Raw genomic sequence first — 23,464 nt, 5'->3', positions numbered from 1 at the left:
TGAGGATAAAATATTTGGAAAGCACTTTGCAGACTTTAAAGCTCTATATAAATGCAAGCTGTCATCGTTGTTGTCATTGTCTTCCTCCTAGCCATCATTGTTAGGTAACTTGAGTGATGGCGAGTAGAACATGGGACAGTCTTCTCTGGCTCTCACATTCGGAGAGGTGGTGACCCAGAGAATCTAGCTAGGATGGGGTACTGGGTGAAGGTAGGCCTTGGGGGTTAACATATTGAAATTGGATAAGGAAGTAGGGGTGAATGAGCTCTGTAAGCTGCCAGTGGAATTCAGGGATAGCAGTGGAAGATAATTGTGTTGGGGGAGAGATCAAAGTTTACCTGCCAGACATCAGCACCATGACGCAAAGCCTAATTGGCGTATCCTAGTTATACTTTGCTACATGCACTTCATGTAGGGTAGAGGAGACATTATAGACTTAGAAATGTTAACCCATTTCCCTTATAGCTACTTGTGTTTCTGGGCACCATTTTCAGGTCAAAAATAGAAAGGACTGCCTCATGCAGTATAGCCCCCTCTCATTAGAGGGATTTAGGCAAAGATGAATACTGTACTTGTAGCGGATGTTATAGAAGGAGATATTATAGAGTTTTGTATAACAAAAAGGGATTTGTATAAAGATGTCCTTTAAGATCCTTTCTAGCTTCTGGATTCTCCATTTCTATAATGTAATAGATTTCTTTTAATTATCACGAGGTGATAATTAGGTGGCGCAGTGTATTATAGAGCATCGGCCCTGGATTCAGGAGGACCTGAGTTCAAATCCGGCCTCAGACACATAACACTTACTAGCTGTGTGACCTTGGGCAAGGCACTTGACCCCATTGCCTAGCAAAAACAAACAAACAAAAAATTTTCACAAGCCCCTGGGGACCAAAGTGGTGGACCAAAAAGCATAAATAGGGAGTCTCCTTGGTTACAAAAACTGGAGGTGACATCATGGTGACACCACAACAGAGTCCAGGGCCCACCCTGAAAGTTTTTGTGCCTGGGTCCTTTCTATGAGGAAGTGGTCCAGACTGATTTTTCTTTTTTACATATACTGTGTGACTGGATAACAAGCAGATCACCAGGGATTTTCAAGAATGGAACATGGAAACCAAGGGTAATTATTTATACTTCATATTCCCAGTTTCTTTTTCTCTTAGAATTACTGATTGAAATACTGAGGACCAAGAGTGAAGAGTTTGAAACTAGAAACTAAGATATATGTATATAGTATATATGTAATTATATATGTATGCATGTATGTATATAGAGATATCTATATCCATCAGCTTTTTCAATGTTTCCTATGTGTCAAGAGACTAGGGTACTCTCACATTAGCCAAATGGATTGGACAGAGATAGATGTAAATTTTAATTTAATGAGCCATTGTTGGGAGAAGTAAGTCTAAGACATGGTGAACTACACTCCTTAGAAGATGTCTATTCAGCCTAATGCTTGCCACATAATTTGGGCATGCATGAGATAACTCTTTCTAATCAATACTGTCATTTAACTGTGGAGGCTGGGAGCAAGAATTTCTCAAGCTCTAGTTTCCTCCTTTCCTAGCTATTGACACATTTGCCGTCAAATGCCATGCTATCTTTCTAAATCCTTTTATCCCCGGGGTTGTGTGAGTCTATAGTCTATAAGGACAGGATTCAAAGAGGTCACACTGTTGACTTAAAAAAATTTTTTTTAGCTTTTTTTTTTTTTGGTGAGGCAATTGGGGTTAAATGACTTGCCTAGGGTCACACAAGCTAGTGAGTGTCAAGTGTCAGGCCAGATTTGAACTCAGCTCCTTCTGACTCCAAGGCTAGAGCTCTATCCAGTGAGCCACCTAGCTGCCCCAACTTTTAAATTTTTCAAGTATAAAAAGAATGTCAATTTGCTTGACACTCATGATCTTATAAGTGAAATGATCTATTTCCTCTCTGTTGTAATTCTTCTCTTGCTAATTCTTCTCTTGCCCTTATCTTACCCCAGATTAGATTTTTACTTTCTTCTTTTTCTTTTAATCCTCCATTCATGTTTCTTTCTCTAACATTCTAGTTTGTTTTGTTTATAATCATTTGCCTGTCCTTTTCTCCCTGTTAAGCCACTCTCCAGGCCTCCCTTATTACTGTCCCCTCCTATTTCCCTTTAGTGTTTAATATATTTTAATACCAAAATCTATGTATATGTATGTGTTGGGAGAGAGGCTCTTCCTTGATCAAGTTACCCTTGTAAAAATATCTATAGTTAAGTGAAATAAATCCACACAGTGACCACATATGAAAGTGGATGTTTCATTTTGTAGCTTGAGACCATCATCTACCTCTTTGTCAAGGAAGTGGGTAACATGCTTCATCACCATTCCTCTGTAGTTATGGTTACTTGTTTAATTGATTAACATTCTTGAGTCTTTAAAAATTATCTTCCCAATATTGTCATTTCTTTATGTTCTCTTATTGTCATAATGAAGTGGGTACCCATCAATTAGGCAATTACTTAATTACAAATTCACGCTAGAAAGCACGGTGCAAGCACATATCTCTGCTTTACTCCATTGGGACTGGGAAAGTGTGAGAGCATTGTCCATTATCAAGAACTTGTGCAAACACGCTATTATGAAACTAGTATAAAATACTAATGAACTTCTCTGAGCAATCAAATCTTGCCATGATCTTCCCCAAGCCCTCATAACTGACAGTATCAAAGGCCTTGGTTGGATTGACAAACATTGTGCGCAGATCTCTGTTCTGCTCCTGGTAATTCTTCCGGAGTTGTCAGGCAGTAAACATCATGTTGACTGTTCCTCGACCCTTTCTGAAGCCACGCTTACTCTTGGGTAGATGACCATCCTCCAGGTGAAAGATCATCCAATTAAGGAGAACTCTGGCAAGAATCTTGCCTGCAGTGACTGAGATCCACTTACATCCCCTACCCCAATTCAGTGATCATCACAGGACAACCTATTTCCTTTTCCTTTATAGAGATGGACAATGGAGGCATCCTTTATCTCCTGTGGGATAACCTCTTCTTGCCATGTAAGCTGGAAGAATTCAGTCAGCTTTTGTATGAGCAGTGGACCTGCTTCCTTGTAGATTTCTACTGGAATGAAATCAGCACCAAGCACTTTCCCCCACAACAGGAGTCTAATGGCATTCAAAATCTCTTCTTCAGTTGGCAGTTCAGCTAGAGAGGGGTTGACTTCAACCTGAGTTATATGGTCAATGGCTTCAGCATTAGTTGATGATGGTCTGTTGAGAACACTATGGAGGTATTCAGCCCATCTCTCCAGGATCATGTGCTTATTAGTAGATCCCTGTGGCTCCATCAGAGCTGAGTAGTTGAGATGAGCCAAAGGTCTTTGGCCCATAAATAGTATTCAGGGCATCGTAGAAACACTTTTGATTGTTACTGTCAGTATCTATCAGCATAAAACTGAATTTCATCTGCCTTCTTACTGAGCCAAGAATCCTGTATCTCTCTAAGCTTCACTTGCACTGTTAAACAGTGTTAAACACTGCCTTGTTAGAGACAGACTATCTACCAGCACCATGCCAGAAAATTGAACCACTTCCATTTGAATTGTCTTAGGAAGATTCTGAAGATCACCTGGCAAGATAAGCTGAACTGCCAAACATTCAAACTCTACTGCAAAGAATGCAGCTCCAATGGGCTGGCCGTGTTGTTTGAATGCCAAATGTACATTTTCCTGAAAGATTACTTTTCAGAGAAGGCAAGTGTTCACATAAAGGTCAGAAGAAGTGACACAAGGGCACTCCCAAGGTCTCTCTGATGAACTTTGGAATCTATTTTGGTTCATGGGAGGCACTGGCACAAGACAGTCTAGCATGGTATACCTGTAACAAAGAAGCTGCTGTGCTCTATAAGCAAAGCAGAATTTCAATAGCTCAAAAGAAACTCGAGAAGCACAGATTTATAGCCATCTTCATCCCAAATGTTTATATGGACTATTTATGCGCAACCTGTGACAGAACCTTCCAAGTTCGTATATCAGCCATAGTAGGACACAATGCATACTGACCCTGCCAACATGATGTCATTTTGGTCCTCTTCAAGCATGAAGGACAACAAAGCTAAAACAAATTATTGTTTATGAATGTAATGAAATAGTAATTATTTTCTGTATTTTCTTTTGCAATGTTGCTAATATGGATATATGTTTTACATGACTGCACATGTATAATCTCTATCAAATTGCTTGTCTTTTAGAGATGGCATGGAAATAGGTGAAACTTGTTGCAAAAGAAATTCACATTTAATTGTTACCCTTCTAATTGCATTGGTTTATTTTGTGCAAAACCTTTTCAATTTTATATATTCAATATCAACCATTATATCTTCTGTGGTTCACTTTATCCCTTATTTGATCATGAGTTATTCCTTTATCCATAGTTGTAAAAGGTATTTCTTTCCCTGCACCTTGAATTTGTTTTATAATGTATGACCTTTTATATTTAAGTCATCTATATATTTGGAGGGGTTATCCTGATATTAATATGAGATGTTGGTCTAAACCTAATTTCTGCTACACTACATTACAATTTTCTGAGCAGTTTTGTTGAGTGAGCCCAACTTGTTAACAGTGAACAAATTCTTAAACATTGTTGCATTTGTAATCAATATTAATTAATGATATTTATTTATGGTTCTTCTGTGTTTTATCCCTCCCTAGTTTACATGTTAGGCCTATATTTGTCTCATAAAAGAATTTCAGTAGGGTGCTTTCTAAATTTTTTGAGAATTTGTATAGAAGATGTACTAATTGTTTTTTCAAAGTTTTATACAGTTCTACTGTTAATCTATCATTTCTCAATCTTCTGTAAATTCATCCATTTTTCCTTTGGTTGTTCCTGTACAGCTAGTTCTATTTCCTTCTCTGAGATTGAGTTATTTAAGATCTCTACTGGGTATTCTGTCAATTTGAGTATTTTATATTTTGGAAGGTATTATTTTTTTTCTTTTGCGTTCTCAGTTTTCTTAGCATATAACTGCATGTTACGTTCTGACTTTTTAAAATTTCTTCAGGTTTTATTATGATTTCACCTTGCTCATTTGCTATTTTGTTGATTCAGTTTTCTAATATCTTTTTAATCTGTTTGACTAAAGGTTTATCAATTTCGTTAGCATTTTCAAAGAACTAGCTTTTAGTTTCATTTATAATTTCTATAGTTTGGGGGTTTTCAGATTACTTGTTTCTCATTTAATTTTAAATATCTCCTCTATTGTGTTTATTTTATGTTTATTTGCTGGCTTTTTAACTTTAAAAAGTGTGTGTTTAGTTCATTAATCCTCACTTTTTTATTTTGTTAGGATATGTTTGTAGGACATGATTTTCTTCTGAGAACTGCCTTAGTTGCATCCTAGAACTTTTAGTATTTTGCTTCATCATTATCATTATATTTCACATAATTTTTAATTGTTGCTATGATTGGTTCTTTGACACATTTATCATTTAGGATTTCACTGTTAATTTTCCATTTGGGTCTGTGTCTTTTGTATGTGCTCCCTGAACAAATAACTATGACTATTTTTATTTCATTATTGTCTGAGAAGGATTTATTTGCTATTTCTACCTTTTCATATGTTTGCAATATCTCTGTGCCTTTATATATGATCAATTTTCATAAAAGTTCCATGTAGTGTAGATATACACATAACACACACACACACACACAGCTATATAGACATGTTCTTTTGCAATCCAGTAAATCTTTTAGCTCTAGTTTCTCTAGCAACTTTGTTCAGTTCCATATTTTCCCTTTGGTTTATAGAAAAATAAAGTTAGACTTATCCAAAACTGAGAGAGAGATATTAAAATTCTAGTATGGATTCTTGTAGCTCAGTTAATGTTTCCTTTATGAATTTAGATGCTAAGGTGTTTGGAGCATATACATTTAATGTTGTTGTTGGTTTGTTGTGGGGACTACATTTTTCTCTAGTCTTCATGTCCTCTCAAATCTTTCCAAAATAGGAATTATGCATGAGAAATAAAGCAATTTCAACTGTCCCCATGGTCTAGAACAACAAGAATCCAAACAAGATAAAAACTTGATGAGCCAACAGTAGAGACAGCTAATATTCCCTAACCCTTTTACAGAGTATTCACTCAGCACCCTGTAGTATTAATTACATAGACTTTCTTGAAATGGAAATTTATTGTTGTGTATTTTGAATCCTCTCTTACATTTTGCTGTGCACATGGCAATGCTTTTCTTATGTATTTAAGTTTATAATATATTTCTTTTCTTGTAATGTCTTTTCTTTTATAATATATTTCTTTTTATTTTCTTATTGTGTATTTAAGTTCAAAATAAATGAATAAAAAGAAAGAAAAAAGGATTTCTTGAAATATTACATCTAGGTTCTTTTTTTTTCTTGGTTCATGGCTTTTAGGTGTCCAATTGTTCTTAAATTATCTTTCTTCAATCTATTTTCCAGGCTAGCTGTTTTTCCTATGAGGCATTTCACATTTTCTTCTATCTTTTCAGTCTTTTGACTTCGTATTATTTATTGATGTCTTATAAAGTGAGCAGCTTCCATTTAGGCAATTCTAATTTTTAAGGAGTTATTTTCAAAAAGGTTTTTTTTAACCTCTTTGACTAAGCCAGTAGTTCTATTTTTCACATCTTTCTTTTATATTTCTCATTTATTTTCCCATTTTTTTCCTTTATTCTTCTCGTTTGTTTTTAAGATAATTTTCTTTGCTCTTTTAAAAAAATGCTTTCTGTAACTCTTCTAGGCATTCTTGTTGATCTTATATTCAGTCTGCAGTTTTCTTTGAGGCTTTGCTTGTACATATTTTCCAAGTCTTTATCTTCTTCTGGGTTTATGTCTTGAGCTTCCCTGTCATCATAGTAGTTCTTTATGGTTGGGTTCTTTTTCATTTATTCATTTTTCCAGCCTGCTTCTTGACTTTGGACCTTATATGAGTGCTGGGCTCTGCACACTTTGTGTGTGTGTGTGTGTGTGTGTGTGTGTGTGTGTGTGTGTAAGGAGAAGATGTCTGCCCTGAGCTTCTGTCTTTTTGCATCGTTTTGATGCTTTTCCATCTCATTCTGGGGGGCTGCTTGTTTTCAGTGCTCACAAATTAGTGTGATCCAGGGAGAGGACTACATATTGCCCTCCTCATCTGAACTCTGCAAGTTCCTGACTCAGGTTTCGGTCTGTGAGCTTGTGTATGATTAAGTTTCAGTAGGTGGCTGCTAGACTCGGTCATTATTAGCCTGTTGGGAGATTCTTCAGTCTCAGAGGATTGAACTGCTGGCTCTACTTTGATCTAGGGCTGCTGCCCTGATTATTCCACTGAGGTTTTTATGCCGGGCTAAAGGCCAGTACTGAGTTGTTGCTCTGTCCTTGGGCTCAGAGCCACACAGCTATGTTTCCAGAATTTGTTCCTTACTTAGTACATCACTAGACTCCATGCTCACTTACTACTTCGCCTCTCCACCCTGAATCTATGACCTGGAACTGGATAATGGGCAACTGAGCTGACAGATTGTGCAGGAATTCCTTAGGATCTCTTTCTGTGCCAGTGCTACCTGCCGTGCTGCCTGTTTTGGCCTCCTTTCTGTCCCTGGTTACTAAAATGCTCCCTGCTACCACTGTTGCCTCACCTACTCCTGAACAATTCATGCCCCAGGACCCATAGACCTCTTTCTGTCTCCCTAAATGACTCTAAGCTGGAAACATGACTATGAGGTTTTTTTGTCTTCCTTGCTCAGAATTTGATCTAGCCTGTTTTCTATGTTGCTCTGGAGGAGGTGTGCTGGGTGAGCTAGGCAAAAATGCTTCCTCTCACTTGACTCAGAGTCACTTGACCTTGACTCTGCTCCTAAAGTTTTTCAATGAGCTTTGAGTCAGGTAAGTTCTCAAGCCACTAAAACATGTTTATTTCCATTTTTGGATAAATTTCTTAACCTTTTGTGATGTACAGGTCATGTTTTATTCCATCTCTGATGATTTCTGGAACAATTCTACTCGATAAATAGGTTCTATCATAATGAGAAAGTATTTAAGGAACAAAACACATAATTCACAGTTCAAATTTAGAAAGCTTCTTTAAATATATCTCCTTTGTTTTTGCCCAGGACAACCCAGAGCACCACAGAAGAAACAAATAACAGCAAGGAAGAAGAACCACCTGACCAAGCAGTATCACAACAGGAGATGTCACTGATCTTATCAATGCCACAGAATACTGGCATGAGGACACCACCAGGGAGGATGGAGAGAGAGTCCCCGTCACATGCAGAGGACAAATGTCCTCCTTTCTCTTTGGAGACTGAACTGTTGACTGGACCACAAAGTGCTATAGAGATAGGTAGGAGTCCTGTGTTTTTCCTCATGCTCCTATCTCCTCATTCTTAGGTTTCTTAGAATGGAAAATTCTGTTGTGGCTGGATTTATATAACCAAATCAGATGTGATTATTGAATAGCTGATCAGATGTCAAGACTCGGTGGTTTGGGTAGTTATAATGACCCACAATAGCCCCCAATTACTAAATCCCTCTTCTGTTTACTTGTTCTACTTTATATCCTGAACTAGAAAAGCCATAATTGTTTTGGATTGGACCTAAGATTCTAGAAGGCTCTACCAATGCTGATCAGCAATGGTTCTGCAATTTAGTCTTAGAGTTGTCTGGAAGCACTGACCACTTAAATGACTTGCCCAGGGTCACACAGGCTATGTGTAGCAACCATAATTTGATGAACTATGAATATACACAGAAATATTCTGTGATGTTTAATGTTTGTTAGTTTTTTTTAACTTTGGGTTTCAAAAGATAGTTCTGGTAAACTGATACCATTTGGCTGTTTCTTTGGTCATTCCTATGAAGGCTTTCTTGCCGCTTCTGTCAATGAGAACTGCACTTTAGGAATATTACTCTGGCACCGGTGTATTGGGTTGGGGGGAGGGAGGAGGGTATGGACAAGACTACAGGTAGGGAGACCAGTTAAGAAATTATTGTAATTCTTACTTTGTGCATGTTTTACCTAGGATGAAGGTGAGAAAACCTTTCATCCTTCAAGCAAAAATTTTAAAGTGTAATTCTTGATAAAGTTAAGTATAGACAACATTAACAAACATGATCCTTATAGAATGAGCATTTAAAATAAAAATGTGTAAGTACAAGTTGATAACAAGGAGCACAAAGCTCTGTTCAATAAACATGATTTAAGAATATATTTCACTTTAGTTTAAGAAGAGACTGGGAAAGGAGGACGGAAACAGAGTAGAGAAGAGACACACATACAGAAAGGGAAAGACTCGGGGAGAGACATCAAGGCAGAAGAGAATACATAGAAAAAAGACACAGAAACAGAGAGATGGACAAAGGGAGAGTTTTGATGAAGCATTGCCTCTCCAGATTCTAGAACATATTATTGAAAGGATGATTATTGACTAGAAAAGAGAGCAGTCATTCTCCCCACCCCCCCAAAAAAACCCTACTAGAATGGCTTTATGAAGTCATGTCACACTAGCCCCCACATCCTTTTTGAATTGGACTGGTAGATTGGGAGAATACCGTAGATATATTTTATTTAAACGTTAGGAAAACATTTAATAGCCTGTTGTGCTATTCTTATGGAAAAGATGGAAAGACAACACTACAATTATGTGCATTTCGAACAGGCTGGATGACTGAACAAAGGAACAGTGTCACTTTGAAAGCAGGTCTCCACTGTTAAGTTTGTTATGGAGGATTTCTTTTTCAGGTATGGGTTGAGCTAGATAGTCTCTGAGATGTCTTAGAACTCTGAAAAGCTGTGTTTCTGTGATTTCAAAGGTTCTTTCCATTTTGAGATCTTTGATGCTAATTCTTGTTCAATATGAAGTTTGAACTGATATTCACCATCCCTTATGACCCCACCTTCCCCTTATACTTCATCTGGACTATTTCCCTCAAGTGACTAAAGCAATTTACTTCAAGCCTGGCCTTAGTTATAAAGATTTCAGGGGCACTGTGAATATCGTCTTGCCTTCAAAACATTTCCCTTACCTACTCACTAATGCCAAAAATAGTTTTTAACAAGAAAGAAAGCCTTGAGTGATAAACCACTAAAAGTGTAAATCGTGGAGAAGAGGTAGCACTTTTATACACAAGTCTTAATTCAAAAATAAATGTCCCTTTTTTTGCCTGAGATGTTTTCTACCTTGGGAAATTGGGGTTAGTGTGGTGGTAAAAATTTCATGATTTTGCTTAGGTCTGACCTTATTTATTTTTAAATGGCCATAATGAGTGTTTCATATCCTATCAGTAAGCATTTGCCTAGAATTTTACTTGGTCAAGAAAATGAGCTTGAAATATTAATTTTATAACAGATTTTAAATAAAATCAGCAGAAATTTAAATTAAGGATAATATAAATGTTAATGGAATGGAACAGAAGAAGAGTGGTGGTTGTTTTTTTCCCTCCAGATGTTCATGTTGCACAGGTCTCTATATAAGACACATGTTCTATTTACTGACTCTTTTTCTCCTCTTTGGTTTCTATTGGGTCCCATTGGTTTTGGAGGTGGATGTTTTAACTTCATTTTTTTTCTTTTTGTCTATCTCCCTTTTTCCAGCTATTAATAAATTGTGTTATCTGATTTATATCTGATTAATAATGTCAATTCTGTTGTCCTAGAGCCAGATCTGTCCCGTAAGAGGGTCTTATTTCACACATTTGCAATAATGTTGAAAAATTTTTCTCACATAATATTCTCTCAGTAACAACTCTTTCTCCTTCCCTTCTTCCCTTTTCAGGGAGTGGGGACAACATGAAAGGAAGCTCAAACCTCAGTTCAAGCCAAGACCTAAATCCTCAGCTATCTGTATCTGAATTAAAGTAAGGAGGTGCTTTTTAAAGGGTATCTGAAATCAGTTGAACCAACTTTGTGATCCAAGTACTGCTTATCTTGAATAGGGTATATTGGCTAATTATTTTTTAAATGAGCAAAAAATCTACCTTTTCTTCCTCCTGTGTCATCCCCCCCCCCAAAAAAAAAAACCCTTATAACAAAAATGAACATGCATAGTCAAGCAAAAGAAACTTGTTCATTGGCCATATGTGTGTGTCTGTGTATATATATACACATATAAAAATATCTGTTTACATCTATGTATTGTGTATACACACATACATATATTTCTTTCTCTATTTCTATCTCTATCTATCTCAGCCTGCACCCTGAATCCATTACCTCTCTGAGAGGTGATTTGCACATTTCATCATGAGTCCTCTGAAATTATACTTGGCCATTGAGTAGATCAGTTCTTAAGCCTTTCACAGTTGTAAATAGGATAATTTTAGAGCTTGCATAGATAAAGGATTAAGTCTTGTTAGGGAATTAAATATCCTTTGTTTTTAGATCATTTTCATTTCCAAATATTTCCCTCTTCCCCCTCTACTTGGAGTTGTCCCTTGTGGTAAAGACTAAAAAGAAAGAGGGGAAGAAAAAGGAGGGGGAGGGAGCAATTCCCTAAAATTCACCAACACATCGACTGAATCTGATATAGTATTCTATACCTGGAGTTCCCTTCAAAGTAAAGAAAGTCTTTGGAATCAGAGCTTCCAAGAAAAAATCAGGCCAGGGCTTAGACAGGAAGTGGGTTCTACTTCTCGTACTAACTTTCTTGATGACCCTGGGGGCAGGGGACTTCCTCTGTCTGGGCCTCATTTTCCTCATCTGTAAAATTAGGACCTACTCAATTATCTCTACAGTCTTTTCAGCTCTTTAATTGAGCAGTATAGTTCAGTGATAGGAGAATTGGCTCTGGACTCCTTGATTCAAATCCTGCCTCTGACACTTTCTACCTATTTGATCTTGAGCAGATCATTTTACTTCCCCGGGCCTCAGTTTTCTCATCTATAAAGTGAGCTGGTTAGATTAGATAGTTTCTGAGGACACTTCTGGCTCTACATCTGTGATCCTATAATTGTATTATCCGTACTTTCCCATTGCATTACCAATCATTGTCATGCCCTCATCAAAGAAGGGGCTGTGCTCAATGAGCAAAGCGGAATTTCAGTAGCTCCAAAGAAACGAGAGATGCACAAATCTAGAGACATTTCTGTCCCAAATGTCAAAAGTGGATTATTTGTGCCTGACCTGTGGTAGATCCTTCCAATCATCCACAGTTGAACCAGTACACTGTACCTTGACCCCAACGTTATGATGTCTTCTTTGTCCTCTTCGAGTATGAAGGATGAACAATAGCCAATCATTGTGAAGGAAATGTATCCTAAGGAATTAAACTAAGGAAAAAAGGATTGCAGCAGAACAGGGAAGTGGGTCACTGGAGGGAAGAAGGGTCTACTATGATGAGAAATATTTAGTGGGATAAAGGTCTAATTCCTAATTCAGAATTTAGAAAGGGCCTTTACAATATGCCTGCTTTCTCTTCACCTAGTAGAACTCAGGGTCTCAAAGAAGAAGCCCAGAACAGCAAGGAAGAGGAAATCTCTGCCCAAACAGCATTACACTTGGAGATGTCATTGTTCATGCCAATGCAAGCAATTATTAGGAAGTTGACATCACGAGGGAATGTGAGGGTTCCCCGATCCTCCAAATGTACTCCTTTTCCTGTGAATCTTGGGTGTTCTTCTGGCCCACAGAGTGACACAGAAAAAGGTATGGATCCTTTCTTTTTCCTTCTGCTCGCATCCCTTCATTTTGGAGGGGAGGAATCTATTGAGACCAAGGGAAAAGTCTGAAAAGGGTTTTGGGTTGGAAAAAATAATAGTATTTCTTTTACAGAAGAACTAAAAATTTCTTATAGAGGAACTAAAGAACTAAAAAGGAGGTTTTAAAAATAGTCTGCTACAAGGCTTAGTCAGTCAATATACATTTATTAAGTGCCTACTCTGTGCCAAGCATTGTGCTAAGTGCTGGGGATACAAAGAAAGGCAAAAAATAGTCCCTGTTCTTAAAGAGTTCACCATCTAATGGGGAAGACTACATGTAAACAACTGTGTATGAACTACATATATAAAAATATATGCATATGCATATGTGTGTGCGCATACAGGATAAATTATAGATTATCAACAATAAGAAAGCACTAGCATTAAGGGAGATTAGGAAAGGTTATAATTATTCATAATTTTCCTAAGTTTGAATCAACATTACTTTTCAAGTACATATATATGTATGTATATGTGTATATACAATTTATACTTGTGTATGTACAACATAATCTTTTGAATATATTGTTGTAACATCTATGCTAATATTTTATTAAATAATTTTGTGTTCATATCCTTTAGGGATATTAGTTTATACTTTTTTTTCTCTGCTTTGTCTCTCCCTGGTTTAGGTATGAAGACCGTATCTGTATGGATTTTTGAGATTTAGGAGATTTGTACAACCCCTTCTTTTCCCTATTTTTTTCAAAATATTTATGTTTAAAGTATCACCTGAACTTGTGATTGAATTAATCAGAGGTATGAACTAGATGTGAACAAATTTAGAAGAATGAGTTTCTACCCTCCAGGTACCCAAACTGAGGGTTTGTGTGTAAGTTGGGTGAATACCCCAGAAAGGGTGCTATATGATATTTATTTTCTTTGGTCTGAAAACTCTAGATTTTGGGCATGGCATTCCTGCAATTTTTCCCTTCGGGGTTTCTTTCAGGAGGTGGCCAATTAGATTCTTTCCATTTTTACTTTGCCCTCTGGTTCTTGTAGATCTGAGAAGTTTTCCCTTATGGTTTGAAATATGATAACCAGGTTTTTTATTTGGTCATGGTTTTCAGGGAGTCTGATTATTCTTAAATTATTTATCCTTGATCTGTTTTACAGGTTAGTTGTTTTTGATACTAGATACTTTCCCCCTCACTTTTTGCACTTTTTTTGTTGTAATATTTTATTCTAATATTTTTTGTTATCTCATAGATTGAGTTGTGATCTAATATATGTACCCATTCTGAATTTTTAGGAACCCATTACTTGGGTAAGGTGTTCTACCTTCTATTTTAACCTATTTAATCGTCTTTCAATTTTTTCTTCCAGTTCTCTGGTTTCATTTACAATTTCTTTTTTTTTTTTATCCTCTTGCTTCATTTTTCCTAGGTAGTAGTCACTATGACTAAGCCATTTTTTCCCTCTGAGGCTCTGTTTTTGGTTGTCATAGAATAAGTCTCTCCTTCTGTGGATGTTTCTTGGGCATCTCATAAGCTATAATATTCTTCATAGAGTTCAGTGTCTTCTGTCTACTCATATCTTCAGCCTCGAGCCTGACTTGGACCTCTGCACCAGGACCAATCTCCATCCCCTCCTATACTCTTGAATGGGATGGTCAGGCATTGTTTATACTCACTGACCTGTTTGTTACCTTGGCTCCTGCCATTTGCTTTTCTACCTTCTCTAGTCTATTTGTTCTGCGAGAGCTTGCATGTTTTAGGAAACCCTGGATTGTATAGGATTAGAATGCTTCAATCTTCAGAACCTTCTCAAACATCTTAGACCAGGTTGCTATGAACTTCCAGCCTGTCTGGAGAATCTTGGTCATAATGCTGCTAGCTCCCAGACTCACATCTGTGTTCAGAACATTACAATTTTCTGTAGAACAATCTGGAGTTATGCCCCCAAAGTTATGAAACTGTGTATACTCTGACCCAGCAATTAGGTCAGTTTCCCAATGTGATCAGGGAAAAAAGGACAAGAACCTATATGTTCCAAAATGTCTATAGCAAGCTCTCTTTGTGGTGGCAAAGAACTAGAAACTGAAGGGGTGCCCATCAATTGGGGAATGGCTAAACAAATTGTGGTGTATGATTATGATGGAATACTACTGTTCTATAAGAAATGATAAGCTAGTTGCTTTTAGAAAAACATGGAAAGATTTGCGTGAAATAATGAAGAGTGGAATGAGCAGAACCTAGAGAATGTTGTATACAGTAACAGCAATATTGTTCTAAGAACAACTGTAAACGACTATGTTATTCTGAGTATTATAAATACTCAAATTAGCCACAAAGGATCTAGGAAGGAAGATGCTAATCCACCTCTAGAGAAAGAATTGCTAAATAGAAGTATGTACAGTATGGTTTTACATATACATATACATACATGTGTATATATACATATATATAATGTGCATGTGTCAAATGGTGGCCTTTTCTAGTGCAGGGTGGGAGAGGGAGGGAGACAGTTTGAACTTAAAATGTAACCAAAAAATTCATAAAAATTTAAAAATAACATAATTTCCCATCCCCCTTGAGGTTTCTCATAAGGGCTCTGCTTCCTGCTCCCTTGCACAGAGTGCTGCCAGCTTTAGGGCCTCTGGAGTTTTCTCAGATCATGTTGCTTTCCCTGGTGGAAATGCCCCACAGACTACTTACTGGTTGTCTTTTTGTGTAGTACAGGGATGGACGAAGGCATTGTAGTTTTGCTTTGGATTCCTTGATCATTCTTCAGTCTGGGAAAGACTGAGTTCCTTGTGAATTTTCATAGTCACCTTAAGCAAAAGTCTTGATGAAAATGTTTATAAATAGTAAAGTACTTTATTACTGACAACTTTTATTAATATTATGGAAACATTAACAAGACTTTAGAGATTGATCAGATACGGGGGGGTGGATAAAAAAGAAGAGGGAATGACAAGTTTTTAGGATGAGGGACTAGGAGAAAGGCCTTATATGCTTTATTTATGTGAAGAGATACCAAAAAATTTCCCTAGCCTCACATATCAAGAAGAAGAATAACCCCTTCTCCCCAGAAAAATGAGTAGTCTTAGGTCAGCAGATATCTCTGGTGATGGGAACTCAAGATGACTCTGTCCTTTTCTGCTTTCCAGGGAGTGGTGACACTCTTCAGACTGCAGTAAGGTAAGAAAGTCAAGAGGGTGTACATAAAAGGGTAGTTCTGTGAATCTGAAGTGAGGCAGCGATGGGGAAGGGATAGAACACTGGTCTCAGAACTAGAAAGACCTGGGTTCAGGAACTGCTTCTGACATATGCTGGCTTTGTGATGCTGGACAAGTCACTTAACCTCTCAATGTTCTAGGTAACTCTAAAAGAATATAATTTACAGAAAAGTTATCAACTTACATTGGGGGAGGGAGTTTCCAATTCCAGACTTTCCCTATAGCAATGAAATCACAGTTCCAGTGTTTATCCTAGAATATGAAATCATTTCTCTGCTATATGAGATTATTTCCCTGTTACATAAAATTACCTACTCTAGTTCTCAAAGCTTATGACAACTTAGCCATTAACATGACTTTAATAATTTTATAATTTCTTGAATTACTTTAGTCATTGCATCTTATAGTTGTACATAGAGGCAATATTGTATAATAGGGGCAGCCAGGTGGCACAGTGGGTAGAGTGCTGGGCCTGGATTCAGGAAAATCTAAGTTCAAATCAAGCCTCACACTACCTTTGTGACCATGAACAAGTTACTTAACCTCTGTTTGCCTCCATTTCCTCACCTGTAAAAGTGATTGTGGGGATCAAATGAGATTATATTTGTTTGATAATATTTGCTTAGCAGTGGCTGACACTATATAAGTGTTAGCTATTATTAACTATTAGAGGGCCAGCTGTGAAGTGATGAAGACCTGTGTTCAAATACTGCCTATGACTCATGTTATGAGACCACAGGCTAGTTATTTAACCTCTTCGTGCCTGGGGCAACTCTCCCACAGTAGAATGTAAGCTCTTTCAGTAAAAGGACTCTCTCACTTTTTTCTTCATGTCTCTAGCACTTAACAAGAGCTTAATATATGGTTTTTCATTCATTCATTCATTGGGGAAGTTTCAATTAGGTGTTAATCATTCGGATACTCTTCTATTGATCTCTGAACCAGGTTGGAGGACTGTGTATACCCACAGCAATTAAAACCAGGCAAGAAGTAGGACTGGGGCAGCACTAAGGCACAGGAAGGACATAGTTACTATAGTTTTCTTCCTGCATTCTCTTTTCTCCTCTAATTTGTTCTTCACATTATTGTCAGATTAATTTCCCTGATGCACAGATCTGAGCATATTACTCCTCCATTCAAAACCCTCTGATATCTCCCTTTTGCCTACCACATAAATTTCCATTAGCCTGCCATTCATCACCTTCCATGGGTCTAACTACCATCCCTATGCAGATGATTACCAAATCCTAATAACTAGCTCCAGTTTGTCCCCTGAAATTTAGTTGCACAACTGCCTATTGGACATTTCACAATTAGATATCCCAGAGACATCTCAAATTTAACTTGTCTAAAACTGAATTGATTTTCCTTCAAAACTTCCCTTCTTCCAAATGTTCAAGGCTATTATTTCTATCAAAAGTACAACCACTCCCATAATGCCCCCTCTTTCTGATTTTAGCTTTGAAATCATATAAAATCCATCTGGGATGGCCAGGAAGCTGAAGACCAGTCATCACTGGCAGCTTTCTACCCCTTACCTTCTGTTGGCCATTCTCCACTTCCAGCCATAGGTTGCCCAGAACCCATCCAGGTTGCTTATTTGCTTACAATACTTGGAGTCACCAAATCTATTCCTTCCTCTAAGAAGAAGGACCACCAGTCCTTACCATTTGTCTCCTAATGCCCCCCAGACCTTCTCTCTAAGTCTTCTAGACCCCTAGCAGTATCATCTGAGCTACTGATATAACTTAAGGATCGCCAGGCCTGACCATCCACTTTGCCATTATACACTTTGACTTCTAGGTTTTTCCAGTAATGTGAACTCCCTGAAAGCCTCATTTTTCTTTTTTTTTTTTAAGTTATATTTTATTGTTTTCAATTAGCTAAAATCTGTCTTTTCCGTCCAAGGCAAGTGCCTATTCTCCCCCCAAATTGAGAATAAAAGAAAAACAAAAAACAAAATCCCTTTTACAAACATGTATATAGGTCAAGCAAAGCAAATTCCTTAATTGTCCCAGTCCAAAAAATATGTCTCTTTCTGCAGTCTGAGTCCTTCACCTCTGTATCAGGAAATGGGGACCAAATTTCATCATTGCTCCTCTGGAATCATGGTTGATCATTACTCTCATCAGAGTTTCTAATTCTTCTTGAATTTTTTAATCTTTGCCATAATGCTATCACTGTATAAATTGTTCTCTTGATTCGGTTCACTTCACTCTGCATCAGTTCACAGTTCACATAAGTTTTCCTAGGTTCCTCTGAAATCATCCCTTCCATCATTTTTTATAGCACAATTGTATTCCAAAACATTTATATGTCATCACTTGTTTAGCCATTCCCCAATTAACAGGTACCCCTTAGATTCTCATTCTTTACCTCCTCAAAAAGCACCATAAATATTTTGTATGACCTTAATAAGAGTTTATTTTGCCCAGGACTAATTCCTCCCTTAATCTACCTTCCCTCTAATGCTCCCTTCACCTTTCTCTCCTATCCCTCCTATTTCCCTGTTGAATGACATGTATTTCTGTACCCAACTCTATATATGTGTATGTATACATATTCTTCCCTCCTTTGACTGGTTCAGACAAGAGTAAACTTCATATGTCAGCTGCTCTTCCCCAACCTCCTCTTTGTTTTTGTAGATATTTGATTGCATACTCTACTTACGTGAGATAGTTTTCTCTAACTTTCCTTTCGTTTCCTCATACCCCTGTATATTCATTCCTTTTTCCCTCTCTTTCCATTTTTCTCCTAAGATCGTTAAGACTTATCAAAATTACTTCAAGCTTAATTAGACTTGATAATAATAAGATTCAGAGGGAACATGTGTATCATCTTTATCCTTGTTTAGTCCTTTGTCATTGTTCTTTCCTATTTATCTTTTCATCTGTGTTTGAACTTCAAAGTTTCTATGTAAGTTTCTAGACTCTTCATCAGGAATGTTTAGCAGTCCTCTATTTCATTAAAACTCTGTTCTCCTTTCCCTACCCCCACCATAGGATTACACTCAGTTTTTCTGGGTAAGTTAATCTTAACTATAAGCCTATTATATCCTTTGCTTTCTGTAATATTGAATTTCAAGCTCTTCACTTCTTCATAGTAGTGGGTGATAAATCATGTATGATTCTGACTGTGGCTCCTTGGTACTTGAATTCTTTCTTTCTGGATGCTTTTAGTCTTTTTTTCTTTGACCTAGGGTCTATGGATTTTGGCTATGATGCTACTGGGAGTTTTTACTTGGAAGTTTGTTTCAGAAGATCACCAGTTGATTCCTTCTATTTTCACTTTGCCTTCTAGTTCTTAGAGACCTTGGCAGTTTTCTTTTAAGATTTCTTGGAAATAGTATGCCTAGACTCTTATTTTTTTGTTTGAGAAAATATGGAAGGGGGTAAAGGGATTGGAGGTCATCAGGAGGGCTTAGAATAGGTTTAGAAGGAGTGAGACGCAGGGAGAAATGGCATGATGGTTGGTTACAGTAATACAGAGGAATGTCAGAGTTTCTAATTAAGGAAATGGAACACTTTTGAATCTCCAGGGACTAACCATTCCTATATGTGACTGACATGTAGAGAAGGAGCAGCTGATACAACTTAAAGGGATGAGGAATTGGAAGGTTAAGGAGTATGAGGGAGCTTCAGTGTGAATGTTGAAGTCCCTTAGTATAAAAGCAGGAGTTGGGAAGAAGAGGAAGATGGTAAGCTATGTAGGGGGCAGTACACAATAGCCACCATGATTTGAATAGAATGGAAAATAATTTTGACTGAGTGAACTTCAAAGGACGAGAAGTTACTGAGAGCATCTGAAAGTGGCAATGGGGATGTAGGAATATTCTAACTGCCCACTCCAGAACCACTGTGATGGGAGTTGGAGGAAAGTACAAGAAGAGATATGGCCATGGGTGGAGAAAATGGTTGGCTGCAGATGCATTGCTGTCAAAGAGCAGGTCTTAATGAGAGCTGGTAGACTGAAGGAATTTGAAGGGGAAAGATACAGGAGGAAGGGAAATTTGTTCATTATGGAATAGACAGTCCAGAGTGCATAGAGGAAGAGGTAGAATGGGTTGGTGTGATACAGGGGTATGATTGATGAGATGATAAAAGAACAGGAAGTAGAGGTCGGGGATAATCACCTATGTGATCAGTGATTAATATAGGAATAAGTAGAGAAATAGGAAGTGGAAATGTGTGAGCTATAGGAGTAGTAGCAAGTTGGACAGATGGAAAATAGTCAAGCTCATGATTCTTATGACATGATTCAGAGAGTACTAGTTTCAGAGAGGCCTGGATCTGAGTCACTCCAGGCCTGTTACTGTAGCTTCTCGTCTCTGGGATGGCTGGGGGAGGGCCAGGTTGGTGGGCAGAGGTTCCCCTGACTGGAAGAGGGCACTGATTGGCTGGGCCTTTTTTGATTCAGCTCTTGCTTGCTGCTGCAGCTTCTTCTCCTCTAAGGTTGCTAAATGACAGGCAGGGCAATAGGCAGTGGTCTCCTTCTTCGCCCCCCCCCTCCCACCCCTGAAAAAGTACCTCTCATAATAAACTTCTTTCTCTCAGATTCCTTCTATCTACTACACAACACACACATAAACGTGCGCACACATGTATCTATTTATTACTCAACAGCTTTCTTGACAATACAACAAAAAGTAAAGAAAGTGATAACATCAAGAAGGAGGAAAAAACCCTCGGTGAAGAATCAGTGATATTGAATGTTGATCCAGTGACTGTAATGGAACCTGAGAAGGAAACTGAGACTTGTGCCACCCAAACAGAGGAAGCATCTACACTGCTAGTTTCTCATAAAGCAGTACAGATCCCTGAAGAGACCAGTCTAAAAGCCCAAGACCCAGGTAGGTGATTTTCTTTAAATGTATTTAAATTCAAATTAAATATTTAATTGCATTTTAATCTTTTTTATCCCCCCTTCTCTCACTTTTATTCTATGTCATCTCAAAAAATATGAAACAATCCATGTAGCTTCCCTATCTCCTGAATCTTCAATCTTCCCTTTTCTACTGGATTCTTCCCTCCTCTACCGACAAACATGCTCAGATTTTCCCATCCTGAAAAAAATGCCCCCTTTGTGCCTCATCTGGAAGGCATTTATTTATTCAATCCAATTCAGTTAATTCAATTCACATTTGCTAAGTGGCTTCTGTGTGCAGATGATAGATGCTGAGGGAGATATGAAGTTTAGATAAGACATGGTACCTGCCTTCATGAAGATTACCGTCTAGTAGGGAGATTAGAATACAAACATAGCTAACTTTACATCAGTACTTCAAAAGAAACCGTTATCTCATTGTTTTGGTACTTCCTGTAATTGTGCAGATAGAAACATGTTCATGACTTTGAATCCTGACCAACTCTCATATTTGTCCTCTCTTCAATAGGGCTTCTACCCAATGCACTGAAGACCTTTTTCTTAAATCTTTTTTTTTTTTTGAGGCTATCAGGGTTAAGCATCTTGCCCAGAGCCACACAGCTCATATGTGTCTAAGGTCAGATTTAAACTCAGGTACTCCTGACTCCAGGGAATTTATTTATTTTATTTATTAAGCGGGAAGACCAGGGTTCTAGTCTTGCCTCTGATGCATATTGGCTGCGTGATCCTGGACAAATCACTTAGCCTCTTAGTTTTCTAGGTAGCTAAGATTATAAGTTGCCAAGAAAGCATGGATTTGTATTGGTCAAGGGAGTTTCTTCACCAGGGATTTCCCTATACTAGCGAATTTTCATGTCTAGTCCCTATCCCCTATTGGTATAATTTATTGACATCAAAAGAAATGCTACTTTTGGGCACCTCTAGCCAGAGGGGCTGAATCTCAGCAGCCCAAATCTTCCCTGCTAGACTGTTAGCACCTAGAAGTCAAGGATCATTAGTCAGTCAATAAACATTTATTAAGTGCCCACTATGTACCAGGTGGTACTCTGTTAAGTTCTAAGAATAAGAAAAGGGCAAAAGACAGTCCATGCCCTCAAGGAGCTTACAATCTAGTTGGGGAGACAATAAGCAAACAAATATGTACAAACAAGGTATGTGCAGGATAAATAAGAGATAATTAAAAGAGGGAAGGAGCTAGAATTAAGAGGTTGGGAAAAGCTTCCTGTAAAAGTTGGGATTTTGAGTAGACTTAAAGGAAACCAGGGAATGCAGGAATCAGAGATGAGGAGGGAAAACATTCCAGGCATGAGGGTCAGTGAGAGAAATTGTCTGGAGCCAAGAATGGGAGTGTCCTCTTCATGGAACAGCAAGGAGGCCAGTATCACTGGATCAAATGGTAAATGGGGAGAAGTAAGAAGTCTGGAAAGGAAGGGAAGGGGGAGAGGGTATGTTATGAAAGGCTTTGAATGCCAGAGTATTTTGCATTTCATCCTGAAGGTGATTGGGAGCCATGGCAATTTATTGAGTATAGAGGTGACATAGTCAGACCTGTGCTTTAAGAAAATCATTTTGGGGGGCAAGTAGGTAGCAAAGTGGATAGAGCACTGGCCCTGAAGTCCAGCCCCAGACCCAACACTTGACACTTACTAGCTGTGTGACCTTGGGCAAGTCACTTAACCCCAATTGCCTAAAAAAAAATCATTTTGGTAGCTGAATAAAGAATGGATTGGAGTGGGGAAAAACTTGAGGCAGGCAGTCTACTCTCATTTCTCTTCCCAGTTTTTCCTCTACTTCTCTTACTTACTTCTCAAAATCCTTTTTGAGCTCTTCCATGGCCTGAGATCAATTCATATTTTTCTTGGACGCTTGGATGTAGGAGCTTTGACTTTGTTGTCATCTTCTGGTTGTATGTTTTGATCTTCTTTGTCACCAAAGTAAGATTCTATAGTCTGAGTTTTTTCTTCTGTTTGCTCATGTGCCTAGCCAATTACTTGAGTTTTAAACTCTTTGTTAGGGTAGGGTCTGCTTCTAGTGTGGAGAACGTAATGTCCTAAGCTTCAGGGGTGTTGTGCAGCTGTTTTCAGAGATACTTCTAGGGACCTGTAAATTTTCAGTTCTTCCAAGGTGGTATGATCAAAGGCAAGGAGTTTACTCCTTTCCTAGCCTGTGCTCTGGTCTGTGATTGACCACAAGCTCTCTTTTCTGCCTTGGAACTGTGAGGAGGATTCACTTTCCATCACCACCACAAGCTCCACCACACCAGCGCTCCTCCTTGCCCCAGGACCACCAACCAAAACTGCGATCCATATCCAAGCACAGGCAAAGCAAGAGAATCCTGCCTTAGCACCAGCAAAGAGATCCCTGCAATTCCCCTCTGATCAGCCACTCTATTCCCCCTCGGTCTGTGGGCCAAGAGCTCCTGAAGCAGCCACCACCCCTGGGCTGTGCTGGGACTGGGGCCAGACCGAGCTCCTCTCTCACCAAGGTCAGACAGACTTTTCCTACTGACCTTCTAAGTTGTCTTTGGTGTTTGTGCGTTGAGAAGTCTGGAAACCGCCACAGCTCCCCTTGATTCAATCCCTGGAAGACTGTTCTAGGTTTGCTGAGGCCTGGTCTTTGCCTGTATGGTGCACACTGAACTGTGCTCCTCTCCCAGCCCAGTGCAACAGACTTTCCCAATCAACCATCCAGATTGTCTTAGACTGGAAATT

The 23,464-nt window shown here is 38.2% G+C and overlaps 1 protein-coding gene across 1 annotated transcript in view; it reads left to right on the top strand.

Annotated features, from left to right (window-relative positions):
• The first annotated feature begins 1,004 nt into the window (after positions 1-1,004).
• The window catches only part of LOC110194234 (uncharacterized), a 67,429-nt gene continuing 44,969 nt past the window's right edge, over positions 1,005-23,464 (top strand). The window contains exons 1-6 of the mRNA XM_078156778.1: positions 1,005-1,123; positions 8,104-8,336; positions 10,768-10,849; positions 12,415-12,635; positions 15,801-15,831; positions 20,492-20,718. Of these exons, the coding sequence (XP_078012904.1) occupies positions 1,104-1,123; positions 8,104-8,336; positions 10,768-10,849; positions 12,415-12,635; positions 15,801-15,831; positions 20,492-20,718 (814 nt within the window). The 5' untranslated portion in view covers positions 1,005-1,103. The remainder of the gene's footprint in view (positions 1,124-8,103; positions 8,337-10,767; positions 10,850-12,414; positions 12,636-15,800; positions 15,832-20,491; positions 20,719-23,464) is intronic.

Source organism: Phascolarctos cinereus, unplaced genomic scaffold, assembly GCF_003287225.1.
Source record: "Phascolarctos cinereus isolate Bilbo 61053 unplaced genomic scaffold, phaCin_HiC Scaffold_5;HRSCAF=322, whole genome shotgun sequence".
NCBI classification, from domain to species: Eukaryota; Metazoa; Chordata; class Mammalia; order Diprotodontia; family Phascolarctidae; genus Phascolarctos; species Phascolarctos cinereus.
Note: the sequence above shows the minus strand (reverse complement) of the source record. Positions and strands in the feature narration are given on the sequence as shown.